The following is a 15272-nucleotide window of genomic DNA, read 5'->3' as shown; positions in this document are numbered from 1 at the left end:
GGAACACAGATCATGACAATTAAAAGGGACCTGCCCTCATCAGATAGGCCACAAACAAGAACACATGTTGCAGCAGGGCAGACGAATCCTGGTGGGAACCGGAGAGATCAGAAAGGGAGCGCTGTTCTTGGCATTGCCACAAGCAGCAGTGGCAGCTGGGAAGGAAGGGTGGCTCCTGCCAATGACAAAGCAATTGCTGCTTTCCCAAGGAACAAGGAAGCCACAGAATTACTCTGGGGGATTTAGGTGGACTCTGACCACAATCAGAAATTGCCACTTCCCCTTTGCATATGCAAACCAAGCAGCCCAGCTGCAACCATCAAAGCACTGTACTCCTGCCAGGTGAGTGTGGCTAACACGGCTGAAAGATGGGCAGGCCGGCCAACAGGCAAGTACGCTGTAACGGGTGAGAAAAGAGTGCAGCAGTGATACTCTGGCGCAGGCAGAACTTCCATTGTGTGCCTGCCAGGCTCCAGGTGTGGCCTTTGATGCCCTGAAGTCTTCAACACAAGGAAGTGATTTTGATCACCTTGATTTCAATCAGCTTTGTTCTACCCCTGGGGCACAAGGACATCCTACTCTGTCCTCAAAGCAGGCCTGGACTGAGACAGAAACCAGTCAATGCCGCCCACAAGGTGACACAGCTTAGGATGTTCCCAGCACAGCATCACGTCCTACTCAGAAACAAGCAGAGCAGGTGTCAGCAGTGAGGCATCCCAGGCCTGTGCTCAGTGGCACTGTGACACCTGAGGTGCAAGCAGACTGCCACATACCCAGGGCCTCTTCCTTGCAGACAGCCTTTCTCCGCCCCTGGGAAGGCTACATACTGTTAAGATAAACACTAAGGCAAGGGAGTGCTCATGTTAGCTCTGCTCAATGCCAGAGCACCACACAACAAGGTGAGAGCTTCAGATCCTTTGGCGAGGGCACTCCATGGCCATGCACTGACAGCTGGCACACGCCTCGACTTACCCTCCTCTGAGTCCTCCTGGGCAGTCTCAGCCTGCTCGAGTTCAGGGCGAGACACTGGTGGGCAGAGAAGCAGAGTGCAGGCAGGTCTGTCATTCTGTCACCTCACAACACAGGCCAGCAAGCTGATGCTGAAAATGTCACATATCACCTCGTTCTACCCTGAATCTGTGTCCAGGCCTTTCATCCTGCATGTGCTGCACACTTCCCTCCTCTGCTTTCTCACATTTCTCCTTCCTCAGAGTCCTGCCTGCAGCACTGCAGCAAGTCAGTGCCAGGACAGCTGCTCTGGGCCATACCACCATATTCCAGTCTAAACAGTACCACAGTGGAAGCAACACGACAATTCTGCACCGTGTAGGCACTGCTTTTTTGAGGCACATCTCATTGTGAGCTTTTGGCATCCAGGCCCAGCTGTGTTGCCCAGCTCAGTACACCAGGTCCCAGTCCCCAGCCATATAGAGGAATCCTGTCTTGATCTGACAGAAAGAACCTGGTGTTTGGTCATGCTCAAACTAATTCTGCTGTAACCAGAGAACCACGTGGCTCAGCTGCACTTTAACATTTCCATTCCTGCACAAGCTGCCAACGTCCACATCTGAAAACCTCCTTCCAGATCAAAGTGGGGAACCAAACTGACCTGACACCTAATCCCTTCTACCCACAGAATTACCTCCAACAGCCAGAAGTGTCGCCAGGCCCACTCTAGCCCCACAGGCTAGTGAACTCTGCCAGGCAAGGGACTCAAAGTGACAGCATGTTCTCCTGGAGCAGAGAAATAGTGGCAACAGGATCTGTGGTCTCCATTCAGGAACACTCAGAGGGCTGTCGCTGCCTCCCTTGACCAGGTACAAACCAGTAGAAAACTTCTGCTGACCACCACAGCCACTGGAGCAAAGGTGCCGGTGGGGCTGGCAGTGTGAGAAGCATGGCAGTATGAGACCTACAGCCTCTCAACACCTCTCACAGAGGGGACAGGGGCAGCATGGCTGCCCTCAAGACATCCCCCACGTCAGAGGCTGCAGAGCCAAGCCCTACCAGAGGTACACTCCTCCCATGGGAGAGAAAGCACAGTGCTGTGCTCTGCACTGTGGGATTTCACATCGGGGACTGCGCCCGGCCGCTCTGGCACAGACCTCGCCAAGCACTCAATTACCCTGGCCTATAAAACACCCTGTGATTTTGAGGTTACAATAATCATAACAGAGCAAGCACAGAAATCAGTTTTCCAGAGCCACAGAAAGTCTTGCAGGCATCCTGCCCGCAGGCATTCCCTGCACCCGAAGCATCATTTTTGTCAGAGGATACATGACAGTTAAAGAAAGAATTACTCTACAGCAACTACTTCACCTGAACCACACCCTGTTCTGACTCAGAAGCTAAAGCACCAGCCCCACCTGCAGGCCTTGCACTCCTGGTCATAGTGCTGCCTGCAGCTGCAAGAGCACCCACAGGTTTCAGTTCCACTCTCACTGGATCAGGGCAGACCACGCTCAATCCAAAGCAGAGTCTAGAAACAATCACCAAGCCCAGCTCCAGACTTAAGCTAACAAGACCACAGGCCCAACCTTCCTAACATCACTGCGGCTAAGTAGTGCCCAAAGAAAGGAGGTTACAGGTCCAGGGAGGACACTGTGTCAAAGAAGATCCCACATCACACGGGTTACCATAAGCTGCAGGAAGTGATTAGTCAAATCTGCTTATCCTGCGGCAGATGGCTGAGAGGCTCCCAGGCTGTGGGGCTGAGACACCACGGGCCTGCTCACCAGTGATGCTGAGGGGCTCTCACCTTCCTTGCTTTCCTGATTGGCTCGATCCTTCTGCTTCTTCTTGTTGGTGGCATCATCCAAGCCCCGAGATGCTCTCCTCTGGCCTGGGGCATTTGTGCTGCTGGACATCTTCAGCCGTTTGGAGGACACAAACAGCCCGCCGGGGTCGGTAATGGAGTCTGGGTCAGGGGTGCGACGTTTTCTTCCTGGCCCAGCTATCTTGGCGACTCTCTGTGGTCAAACTCTCTGGCAAGGAAGTAATGGCCTAAAGAGAGGAAAGAGCAAGCATGGCAGGAGGAGCAGGTGGAAAAGGCCCAACAGCAGCAGGATCCACTCTTTGCCTCAGGGCCAGTGCCCTTACATGACCTTCACCATGGTATTTATGGGAAGCCCCATGCAGCGCTCAATGAGGAAACCTACCTCATCACAGCTGCTACAATGCTTACTGCCAAAAGCATGGGCTTGTCAGAGCTCCCAACATACAACCAGGGGTCTTCAGTATGTGGCACGCATTAAAAACCTGGAAAGCAAGTGTCATGCTCATGGCTCCCACTATAGCAACATTGGCCCAGAGCAGCTGCTGGCGCTAAGACCCAGAGACACAGTCGAGGGCAAAGACATGAGGAGGCCTGGATCTGCAAAACTGAGCCTCCAGAGTCAACTGGGGGAGCCCGTCACACAGCTTCGAGTGACAGCTATTTCAGTCAAAGTGTCCTGTGTAACAGCACCAGAATAGGAGCCAGTAACACCCTAAGAAGGAAGCAGGCCCGGGACAGTCTCCCATGACAGATGAGAGCAGAGCTCCCTGGCAAAAGGAGAGTTCCTCCCCCTTCTCCCACTAGCTGGGAACTTAACCAGCATGACTGAACCTTGAATATTTATCTCCCAGCCAGTTTACAGACAGCGTCAGGGGGGCCTGGCCTGGAAACAGGACACCTCTGCTCCTCATGCCCCAGGAAGAGAGTAGACTGAGCAGGGCATGTAAGTTGTTCACCCCTGTCCCCTTTGTAGACATGCCCTCCCTACAAATCCAGCTCCCCTACAGGGTTTTTGAGCTGCTGGCCCAGGTGCACTCATCAGTGTCACCCTGCAGTGTTCAGGGCTTTGAGAGAGCAGAGAGGAAACAACCCACTGAAAACAGTCCCATTGGAGGTGTCCCCGCGGAGGCAGTGAGAGCAGAGAGCTGGGAAGGTTTCCTCCCTTGCTGCCCTGGCTGCACACGCTGACCCTGGCAGTGCCTACCAGCCTGCAGGGGTTTGCAGCAAGGAAAGGGGCCCAGCCACTTGGATCCTGCCCACCCCCAGGTGCCAGCTGCCTGCCACAACTCCCAGTGCACTGTTTCACACACATCCCACGGCCTGGCTCCCATCTGAGGACATGGAGCCAAGCCAAACAATGCCTTGGCCTAGCACAGCTCCACTGAGCCTGTCTCTCCATCAGTGGGAGGCAAGCTGTCCCTCGGAAACACCCTGTCCTGCTTTCACCCATGTACCAAGCACAGACCCCTTGCTGTGCATGGGCACGGCCAGTGGCAGGAGGTACCTCCAAGGGAGGCACTCTGACAGAGGAAGGACACTGCCAGCTCTGTCCTGCCAGCCCCATGTTGCCAGGGCATTTGTGTTCTAGGAATGTCTGGGGCAACAAGTAGCCCCAAACTGAGAGGAACCCCAGAGAGCAAAGCAGCCTGGTCTTGCCCTCAGCTCTGGCAAAGCCAGCCCCATGACAGGTGTTGCATCCAAACCACTTCTCTCCAGGCCAACCCGCCCTCACCAAAGAGAGCCACTGAAGCCAAGTGAAAAGCTGTCTGTCCAGCTGGCACAGACAACTCCTGCCACCCATGGTGCAGAGGCCCAAGTGACCTGGAGACTGAGATGCTGAGCAGGGTCCAGTATCAGTCCCAAAGAGCTTGAAGGAGTGTGGGAGGGCAGCATCATCATCCCCATGCTGCTGCACTCACTGGGTCTCTACAGGATGCAGAAGCACTTCTGGCTCCAGAAGGAATGGGAAGAGCCCCCACAGCAGGGAAAGTGGCAGTGATTTACCAGGCTAGGCCTCTGATGGCAGCTGCACTGTCATTCAGCTCCAGTCTCCTGGTGCTGAAGAAGCTCACCTGGGCTTGACAAACATGGGAAAGCATTTTTTACTGTATTTCTTTTGCCTCCAGGATGAAAAGCCCAGGAGAAATGGGACTCAAGAAGCAGTGACTGCTTCATGCAGGGTCAGGAGAGGCTCTGTTGCCTCCTTCCTGCACATCCAAAGGGGTGGCAGAGGATAACTGCTGGGCAGGGATGAAAGCAAGCTCTGAGAAAGGTCCTGGAGGGCTGAGAAAGGACAGGCCTCTGCCCAAGAAGGGGTGAGAGAGAGAGACGGGGCTGCATGCCTGCTTGTCAGTCCTCCAGGAGAAGCCTGCTGCTCTCATGCCTCGTTGAGGGCTCAGCTCCCTCGGGTGCTTTGCTGACAGCTATTCCTCACGGCAGGCAGGAACCAAGGGGGCTGGAGCTCTGCCCATTTCAGCTGCCAGACTGATGGCAGCCTGAGGCTGCTGCACACACTTCAAGGTTTTGGAGGAGTGAAGGCAAAGCACAGGTTACTCAGGGATTAGAACAGGTGAATAGGAGACTTTTTGCCACCAGGAAACACACATACAGGCAGCATGTTCAGCCCCTGGATGCACAAAGGTTTTGGCACCACTCCTGTTGGCACGGTAGGAGTCACTGCAGGGGAGAGATGGTGAAAGGCCGCTCTGGCTAGATGCCAGGTGAACCTCTGGGAAGTACCTGATGAGCTGGCCACTCCTACAAACCTTACTGGATCCCCAGAGCCGGGGAAGCTTGGCCATGCTGCTGCAGGGAACAGAAGTGCCTCCCCATGCTCTACTCTCCCTGCCTTTGTGCTGTGGTGTGTACCAGACCCAGTTCCAGCCAGGGGCTTTCTCCTAACCGTGTCTTCCCTTCGAGCAGTTTCCCAACCCAGCTCATGCTGAGACTGCAAATATTTTGACTAGCCAGAGAAAAGGGGGCAAGAGGCCAACGAGAAGGGCCTCTCCTCCCCAGAGCAGCACGAGACCAGGAAGGACAGCAGAAAGCACTCAGTGAGATGCAATCTGTGTCCCGTGCCTGGGGCAGGTTTAGCACATGGCAGGAGGAGCTCCCTGATTCTTGTCCACAGCACACCCCAGCAGTGCCCAAAGGCGTTTGCAGGGGTAGCTGCAGAGAAGGTTGGCTATTCCAACAGCATCATCTTTCCATGGACTTTTAGATCCTCCATGTTCTAAACACAGACAACAGAAACATGTCCCTCATGTACACAAATACTTTTGTCACCTTCTTTTTCTTGTTCCCCTGAGGGACCAGAAATCCCAAGGCTCAAGCTTGACTTTTACTCGAGTTTCTGGGCATGCCTGACACACGGGTGGAGCCAGGGCAAGCACAGTCCCCTGGGGCAGCTACTCAAGCCAGCACTGTCGCACAAAATGTTTCCAACCCATGTGGAAATCACTGTGCCCCCAACGCATTGTGACAGCAGTGAGCCCTCTGCTGAGTGGGGAAGCCGGCAGGCCCAGCTCCCTCGATCGGGGGACGATCACTGAATCATAGAAAGGTTTGTGCTGGAAGGAGACCTTGAAAATCATCTAGTTCCAACGCGCCGGCCAGGGGCAGGGATAGCGATGAGAGTCCAGACAGCAGCCGGCGGCCCCCGGCCGAGAGAGGGCTAAGGGACTGTGAACGGTGTTTGTGCGAACGGTGTTCCTGCGAACGGTATTTGTGCGAACGGGCCCGGCGGGCAGAGCACGAGGTCACCGCGCCGGCTCCCGCCCGGGGCTGCCGCGCTCGGCCCGTCCTGCCGAGCAGCGCTCTCAGCCCCCGCGGCCCCAGCTCCTGTGGCCCCGCACGTTCTCTCCACTCAGGCCCGTCACGGGCAGCCGCCACCGCCATCCGCTGCCTGCCTCGCTCTCCGCCGCCCCGGCTCCCGTGCCCACGGGCCGCATCCCGGCCTCCCGCCGCCCCCGGGCCCTGCCCGCCGCTGCGGCCCTCACCCCGCGCTGGCCCAGGCGCCGCTCGCCGCCCCCGGGCCCCGCCGCCGCCGCCCCGGCCCGGCCGGCCCGGCCCTCCCCGCACTCACGGCCCCGCCCGCCGCTCCGGTCTGTTTGTGCCGCGCCGAAGTTCCGAGCGGGCCGACAACGGAGACAGGCCCGAGCCCGTGACGCACTTCCGGGAACCGCCGGGCACGCCCACGTGACAGTGGCGGCTCACGTGACACGGGCCCGGGGTGGTGCCGCCGCGTTCCCGCGGCAACGGGAGCGCGCGGCAGCCCCGGTCCCGGCGGCGGGCGTTCCGGGTCTGGTCCGTGACAGTGCCGGGCTTCTCTGGGGGGGGGTCCCGGCTGTGCTGTGCCCCCCGGTCCCGCTGCCGATTCCCGCCCCACCGCCCGACCCCGAGCCCCGCTGTGCCCCACACCCGGTGGCGGCCAGCTCCCACCCTGGGGGAAGCCGCTGTGGGCCCCCGTGGCAGACGGCCCACGGCACGGGGCGGAGGTCAGGCGGTCTTGCTCTGCAACTTTATTCACACGGGGGCACCCTGCAGCCCCCCTCCCGCTGCGGGGCAGGCGCAGGCTGGGTGCTCCAGGGGGGTCCAGGCCCCTCCGGGGGATCACTGGCAGGTGTTGTAGATCTGGACCTGCTGGTTGATGGTGGCCAGCACCTCCCTCATTCTGGCCTCCAGCCCGCCCAGCTGGGCCGCTTTGGCATCCAGCACCCGCTCGTTCCGCTCGTACTCCTCCTCCAGTGCTGCAAGAACAGGGAGAGCATGAGTCAGCCCGGCCTCCCACCGCTGCTCCCACCACCGCCCCAGCATCCCCCCTCCGGCCTCACCTCGCAGCCGCTGCAGCTTGCCTTGAGCATCCTGCAGCAGCCCTGCGGCCTCCTCCCGCAACTGCTGTGCCCGGCTGCCCGCCTGCTGCACGCCCTGCGCCCGGTGCTCCACCAGCTCCTGTGCTGTCCGGTACCGGTCCCGAAGTGGCCCCTCCAGCACCTGCTGGACAGCGGGGCTGGTCAGCAGAATCGCCAGGGGACCCCTGCTGACACCGGTGCCCCCTGATCACCCACCTGCTTGGCCTCGCCGGCCCGGTCCCGCGCACTGCTGGCTGCCTCCTGAGCACGTGTGGCTGCCAGGCTGTTGTTTGCACGTTTCACCTTCAGGGCATCAGTCTGCCTGTCCAGGAGCCCAATCTGCTCCATGGCACCTGCCAGCTGCTGCTCTGCGCTTCCTGTCTGGGTCTGCATCTGGGGATCGGTGGCATGGGAGTTTGGTGCGGTCGTTCTGATCACAAGGTGGGGATGGGGTCCCGTGGTCGTAGGGATGGAGCTCTTACCATGCTGAGGGCACTCTCGCTGTGCTGGATGTCACCGGCAGCTTGCTGCAGTGCCTGCTCAGCCATGCCCTGGGCTTGCCGCGCCTCCTCCAGCGCCTGCCGCACTGCCTCGGCTGTGCCCCGCACTCCCTCTGCCCGTGACCTGCGGCCACACAGCAAGGCCTCAGCATAGCCCCGGCTGGGATCCTCGGAGGGATTGTGTCTTCACGTCCCTGGGCTCACCTGGCCCGCTGGGCATCCCGCAGAAGCTGCCCAGCCTGCTGCACGTCACTGGCAGTCTGCTCCAGGATGGCATCCACGCTGGCCAGGCTGCGCACCCGCGTCTTGATCTCCTCGGCCAGGCGGTGGATCTGGTCCGGTGCAGCAGGGAGTGACAGCTCCAGTACCCGACTGGCTACCACCTCAATGCTCTCAGGATCAGCTCCCTCCTCTGCAGGTGGAAGCAGTCCCTGTGTCCCCTACAGCACACCGGGGTGGAGGGGGCAGGCAGACCAAAGGGCAGAGGGAAACATGGGACAGGGCAGGGGGGGCCAGAGACGGCTGGAGGGCACAGGACGGTTGGGGCAGGGCAAGGACCATGCAATGCAGCATGGGGCAGGGGTGGCACAGCCCACATGCAGTATCGGAACAATGCAGTGCAGCGCACTGCAGGATCAGTGCAGCGTGGTGCAGGTGCAGAGCCACAAAGCCCCGGGTAGGGGTGGCCAGCCCTCCCGGCATGCCGGCACTCACGGCTCAGGAAGGCCTTGACATGGCTGATTAGCTCCCTCAGCTCCTTGTTGGAGCTCTCCACACGGGCCCTGGTCTGGTTCGCCTTGTCCAGGGCTGCCTGTGCTCGCAACCGGGCTTCGTCTGCCTTCCCCTTGGCCTCTGCCACCTGAGCATGGGCAGAGACGCTTGGTGCCAGCCCCAAGGGCTGCAGAGCGTGGCTGTGCCATCAGGTCCCACCAGCACCCATGTGCCACACACCTTGTGGGAGAGCTGGGCCATGTCGCTGGCAGCCTGACGCAGCTCCTCCTGGGCATGGCGTGCCCGGTCCAGAGCACTGTCAGCCTTGGACACGGCTCCACCACAGCTCAGACCACCACAGCGTCGTCCCCCATCCTCATCCCGGCACCCGGCACCCCCACAGGGGCTCTCAGCACAGGGCACATCTCCCACCACACCGCAGACCTGCAAGGCAGCATGGGATCAGGGCGGTTCTGGGTGCCATTCCCCCAGTTCCCTCCCTATGTCCCACCTTCTCGTTGAGCGGGTGCAGGCTCAGCGCCTGTGCCCTTGCTGCCAGGTCCATCAGTGCCCGCCGGCTGGCTGCATTGTGGCGATTGAAGTCATCCCGCTGGCTGGCCAGGAGCTGCTCAGTGCGGTGGCGAGTGCGTGCCGAGATGCTGACAGGGCTGGGCACGGCACGGGTGGAGGCGTCCGCCTGGCGCTCAGCCTCCTGCGACTCCTTATAGGACTGGCGAATACTGTCATAGGCACCTGGCGGGGGCAGGGACACTGTCAGACCCCTGGCCATGGCCCGACCACCCCGGCCTGGCTCTGTGGTGTGACTCACCAAGGAAATTGGAGGTCTTGAGGGTGTGTAGCCGCTGTTCCAAGTCCTGCAGGCTGTGGTTGAGGGCGCGGGCGCCCCGGTCCACAGTGTTCAGCACGTGGCTGGCATTGAAGTTAGCATCCTGAGCAGCCGTCAGCTCCCCTTCCACCCGTGTCAGCCTCTCAGTTGCCTCCTCGATCTGCCGCCTGCAAAGGAAGGGGGTGAAAAGCTGCCCCTACGGCTACCCTGGGAGCCGTGTCCTGTGCCAAGTGCTCACCGCAGCCCCTCCATGGTGTGTGTCAAGTGGGCAGCGGTAGCAGCCGTGGTGTTGCGGGTGGCCACCACATCACGTACGGTGGCCAGGTTCTCCTCCAGCTGACGGAAGGTGCCCTCGAAGGCGCCAGCAGCCCCGGTGTGCTGCAGGAGGCTGGCCCGCTCTGCCAGCGCTCGGGTACGGGCGGCCAGGTCCTGCACCACACGGTCCCAGTCCCCGAAGCAGGGATGGCAGGGCTGGCAGGCAGGGAAGGTACCAGCAAAGCCTCGGGCACACTGGTCACAGCGGACTCCAGAGATGCCAGGCCGGCAGTCGCAGTGGCCACTGCTGCGGTGGCATTGGGCACTGGCTATGCCACGGGGGTCACAGTCACAGGCTGCAGGGAAAGTAGTGTCAGGGCACCATCGGGTCCACCGTGGTCCCCCCACTGGCACCGGCTCTTACCTCGGCACTGCTGCCGCGGGTCACCCCAGTGGTGCTCCTGGCAGTCAGTGCAAGTCCGGCCACCAAAGCCTGGCCGGCAGGAGCACTGCCCTGTGAACTGACAGACATGGCATGGCCGAGGCTGGCACTGCTGCAGCACACCCCCAGCCCCATCCCATCCCCCCAGCTTCTGTCCCTGTCGTGTCTCACCTGGTTGCAGGTGGGTGTCAGGGAGTGCTGGGGGTGGCAGGCACAAGGCTGGCAGCCTTGCCCGCTGGCCAGGTTCCAGAAGTTGGGGATGCAGCGGTCACAGCTCTGGCCCTCCACATGGGGCAGGCAGTGGCACTGCCCACTGTGCCTGTCACAGTGGCACTGCTCGGGCCCACAGGTGCTGGCATCAGTGCCCAGAGGGTTGCAGGAGCAACCTGGAACCAAGAGGCACTGAGCAGAGATAGAGATGAAGGAATGAAGACAAGGGTGGGAATAAGATTGGGATGGAGATGGGATGGAAGTTCTGATGGGGACAGAGCAGGAGTTGGATGATGATGGATGAGCATGGAAGCAGGATGGAGACAGAGATTGGGCAAGGATGGGGTGGGGACTGGATGGAGGTGGAATGTGCGCAGCATGAGGACCACTGGTAGGGATGGGATGGAGATGGGACCAGGGTCAGGATAGAACAGGAATAAGGACAGGATGGGGACGATGGATAGCAGGGGATGGGATGGCAATGGGGACAAGAATAGGCATGAGAATAGGACATAGATGGGATGGAAGAAGTTGGACATGGGGACAGGGACTGGGCCACAATGCTGGGCCTGGGCAGAGGAGACAACCCTGTTACAGGGCAAGGCTGCAGGGACTCCACAGCCCTGTGCACAAGCAGGGACAGCCATTGGTGCACATTGTCCCCAGAGATGTGTCGGGCCCTGGAGGCAAGTCTGTCTTGGCATGGCAGTGGGTACTCACGTCTGCAGCTGTGTCTTGTGGCATCTCCATAGAAGCCGGGCTGACACTCGGCGCAGTGGGGCCCTGCAGTGTTGTAGAGGCAGCGCAGGCACTGCCCTGTGCGCCGGTCGCACGCCTCTGGGTCCGTCACATCGATGTTATCGTGGCACTGGCAGGGCAGGCAGCGCCCGCCCTGCAGAGGGTCCCCATAGTACCCAGGGGCACACTCATCACAGCGGGAACCTGCTGACACAGAGCGCTGGGCAGTGCCTGGGGACTGGGCACCCCAGAAGGCACTGAGAGTGCCATGGCAGGTACCCACCTGTGTACCCAGGGCTGCAGTGGCAGACGACCTGCTGGGAGCGGCTGTCTTGGTAGCAGGAGGCAGCGAAGTGGCGGGGGGTGCTGGGCCCCTCAGGACAGGGGCAGGGCCGGCAGTGCTGCCCGGAGCCAAGCGCTGGGTTCCCAAAGTGTCCGGCCGCACACCTGCAGGCAGGAGGTCAGCAGGAGCCGGGGCTGCTGGCAGCCCCCTGCTCCAGTCTGGCCATGTACCCCACCTACCTCTGGCACCTTTCACCATCTGTGTGGTCACGGCAGCGCAGGCAGCTGCCTGTCCGAGGGTCACAGTTCTCAGCGTGCCCATTGCACTGGCAGGGCCGGCAGACAGGGAAGCCCCAGTGGCCGGGCTGGCAGCGGTCACAACGTGGGCCATGGGTGCCTTCACGGCAGGGGCACTGCCCGGTGGTGCTATCGCAGATGGTGCTCACTGAACCCTCACGGCTGCACTGGCATGCTGGAAAGCACAGCACCCATAGTGTCTGCCCCCCAGCTGTAGAGAGCATCCTTTCCCCAAGCCCCCAGCCCTGGGATGCCCAGGCTCCTCTCCCACTGGCACTCACGTCGGCACCCGCCAGGCCCAAAGCCAAAGGTTCCTGGAGAACAACGGTGACAGCGCCGGCCCGTGACATTGGGTTTGCACTGGCACTGCCCCCCCTGGGGCTGGCACTCGGCACTGAGCGAGCCCTGGGGATCGCAGAGGCAGGCTGTAGGCAGAGAGCAGGGTCAGCGTCAGCTGCTGTGGGACAGGGTGCAGGACAGGGTGTGCGGCTGTACTCACACAGCGCCCCGTCATGCAGGATGGCCGAGAGGCTGTGCAGGAGGCTGGAGCAAGGCTCAGCCACAGGCGAGGGCCCCGCAGCGTGGAAAGGCTGGGCACAGTGGTACCGCTCAAAGGTTTCCCGGCGCTCCATAGAGTTGGGGTCACCCGCAATGAACATCTCCAGTGAGGAGTAACGGGGCAGGAGCACCAGCTGCGGGGCAAAGTCAGTGGGACGTCATGTCCTTCTCTCCCTGTGTTCCCTACAGCTGCATCCCATGCCCCTGAAGGGCTGCTGTCCCCCATCCCACTGCCTGTCTGCCCCTCACCGAATCGATGAGCACACTGGCAGTGGGATCCTGATGAGCAGCAGCACAGCCCAGTTCCAGGCGGAGGGTGTAGGAGATACCCTGCTCCAGACAGATGGGCTGGGACAGCACCACATACCTAGATGAGGGAAAAACAGAGCAAGGGCAGCCATGTTCCTCCAGTGAGCCCCAGCACAGCCCAACCCTTCTGAGGTGTTTACCTGGCACCGGAGGGGAGGCTGGTGGAGAGCTGGTCATCGGCAGGGATGGTGTTTCCACAAGGGCTGCTGGCGGAGACAGGGCTGGGGCGCAGCACCTTCAGCACCACCTCCTGCCAGGTCTCTGGGTGCTAGCAGCCGAGAAGGGGCAGTGTTAAAAAGCCTCACCATCTGGAATTCCCCACCACTACCTCCCAATCTGGCAATATATCACACTGCTGGCTTCACCATCTGGTGCTCACCTGGGGCTCATAGCGGATGACCACATCATACTCGGTGGAGAAAGGCACATCACTCACATGGAACTCCACCCAGCCGCCTTCCAACATGCGGGCAAAGCCTGTCCCTGTCCAGGAAGCTGGACGGTCTTGGGGGGGCTCACGCTCCACCACTGAGCCCTGGTGCAAGCAGGTGTTGTGAGATGGGACCCTAAAAATCACCTTGGCCAGCAGGCACTGCTCTGCCCTGAGTAGGGAGGAAGACCACTACCTGCTGGTCTGGGCACCCCGCAAAGGGGCACCCACTGCACTGCTCTGCCTGATGTCCTCCCCAGGGACACCTTCATTCCTTACCTGATGCAGCCGTGCATCTTCTGCCTCATAGGTGTAATGATCCAGGTTGATGCGGTAGAAACCGGCCTCCACCTGTTCGCACTGTCGTCCTATCACATGGCTGCGGCACTGGCACTGCCCTGTCCCCATGGCACACCTGGTAGCCCAGCAGCACCATCAGCCCTGATGCCAGGAGGGGTGCCCCTTGCCCTCTGCACCCCCACAACGACTCACAGGTTGTTGCGAGCACCTCCCACATCGCAGTCACAGGGCCGGCAGCCTGGGAGGTCATGGCTCAGTCCCCAGTGCTCGGGCTGCAGAGGGTCACAGTGTTAAAGAGCAGCTGTCTGTGTACTAAAGACCTGAGCACTGTGCATGGACCGTGGCACAGCCCCACTCACCAGGCACTGGCTGCAGCTGCGCCCGGTCACCAGCCGCTTGCAGAAGCACTCCCCACTGACAGGGTCACACCGGCTGCCATCAGCCACCGTGCCACGGGGGTCACACTGGCACCCTGCATGGAGAGCCAGCAGTTTCCAGCAATGCCAAACCACATGCCTGACCCCAATAGGTGCCACCCTGGTACCTACTCCGGCAGCCTTGCGGGTTGTCGGTGCTGAGGCCGAAGAAGCCGGGTTTGCAGCGGTCGCAGCGGGGACCAGCCACATGCTCCTTGCAGCGGCACTGCCCCGCAATCAGGCCCCTGGCTGGGTCATCAGCACTGTCACACAGCCCACCATCCAGAGAACCCTCAGGGTCACAGTCGCAGGCTGGGGAGACAGGCAGGGTGAGCACTGTGACCACCAAGGCACAACCCTGCACAGCCTGTCCCACACTGACCTCGGCACACCGCTGGGTCCCGCAGGTCCTTGGTGGGGTCCTTGTAGTAGAAGGGCTTGCAGAGGTGACAGCGACGGCCCATGGTGTTGTGCTGGCAGCCATCACACACAGCTCCACTGGTGTTCCCCGTGGCCAGGAACACGGCCATGTCAAAGTGGCACCGCCGTGAGTGCTCGTTGCAGTCACAGCCTGCAGGGACAGCACCACGGCATGGCATGTGGCACCACAGCCCACACCTGGCAGGCAGCACCCCAAGTGCCAAACCTCCCCTGCCCAGGCTCTCCTTGCTATGACATGCAGCACCACAATCCCAAACCTCCCCAAAGTACAGCCCTGGCACCCCAGACACCCTCAGCTAGTCTGCATGATGCCAGCCACCACCAAACCACATCCCACTGTACAGCACCCGAAAACCCCTGCCAGCCTGCATAGCCTGGCAGCTCTGGCACTGGGATCACTGTGCCAGGAGCTGGTGCCAGCAGGGGCACTCACGGCGACAGGCGTTGGTGCTGGAGCCCTCAGCTGGGCGCCAGGGCAGGTCTTGGTAGAAGTCCTCGCAGCGCTCGCAGTTCAGCCCCTGCGTGTGGTGTTTGCAGACACAGCGCCCGTGCACCTACCAGGATGCCACGGTGAGGGGCTGCGGGACTAGGCGGCACAGCTACCCAGCTCCAGCAGGGCACACAGGCCTGGCTTGCCCTACCATGCCATCGGTGGTGGCAGGGGCCCCGCTGAGCGGAGCGCACTCAGAAGCGTGCCCGTAGCAGAAGCAGTTCCCTCGCATCACCAGCTCGTAGAGCGCGTAGTAGTACTTCTCCCGGATCTCCCGCCGTGAGTCCAGCAGGTTGTCCCCCAGCGTGTGCAGCTTGGTGAGGTTCACCCGCAGGTTGGTGACACGCAACAGGTCTAGGGCAGGGAGAGACCCCTGTTGGCACAGGGTGGCTGGGCACATCTATGCACAGCTCACCTCTG

General features: G+C 61.0%; 1 protein-coding gene across 3 annotated transcripts in view; it reads right to left on the bottom strand.

The window, feature by feature from the left end:
• LAMB2 (laminin subunit beta 2) overlaps positions 1 to 15272 on the bottom strand; it is a 31630-nt gene that overhangs the window by 14087 nt on the left and 2271 nt on the right. For 2 of the 3 annotated variants that reach the window (XM_068202039.1, XM_068202038.1), the window contains exons 1-2: positions 6861 to 7003; positions 2759 to 3003 (exon numbers count right to left, since the gene is read on the bottom strand). In XM_068202039.1, coding sequence (XP_068058140.1) covers positions 2759 to 2867 — 109 coding nt within the window. In that variant the 5' untranslated portion in view covers positions 2868 to 3003; positions 6861 to 7003. Of the gene's footprint in view, positions 1 to 2758; positions 3004 to 6860; positions 7525 to 7608; positions 7769 to 7842; positions 8020 to 8108; positions 8251 to 8330; positions 8539 to 8840; positions 8986 to 9077; positions 9282 to 9348; positions 9591 to 9666; positions 9852 to 9922; positions 10296 to 10363; positions 10461 to 10552; positions 10768 to 11311; positions 11534 to 11612; positions 11777 to 11851; positions 12084 to 12189; positions 12334 to 12407; positions 12601 to 12715; positions 12834 to 12915; positions 13044 to 13154; positions 13311 to 13484; positions 13621 to 13697; positions 13778 to 13864; positions 13978 to 14053; positions 14234 to 14303; positions 14493 to 14795; positions 14917 to 15003; positions 15207 to 15272 lie in introns of those variants that run through there. The other variant, XM_068202037.1, reaches the window with a different exon arrangement.

The sequence above is a fragment of the Anomalospiza imberbis genome, chromosome 11, assembly GCF_031753505.1.
Source record: "Anomalospiza imberbis isolate Cuckoo-Finch-1a 21T00152 chromosome 11, ASM3175350v1, whole genome shotgun sequence".
NCBI lineage: Eukaryota > Metazoa > Chordata > Aves > Passeriformes > Viduidae > Anomalospiza > Anomalospiza imberbis.
This window is presented reverse-complemented; position numbering and strand designations above follow the sequence as displayed.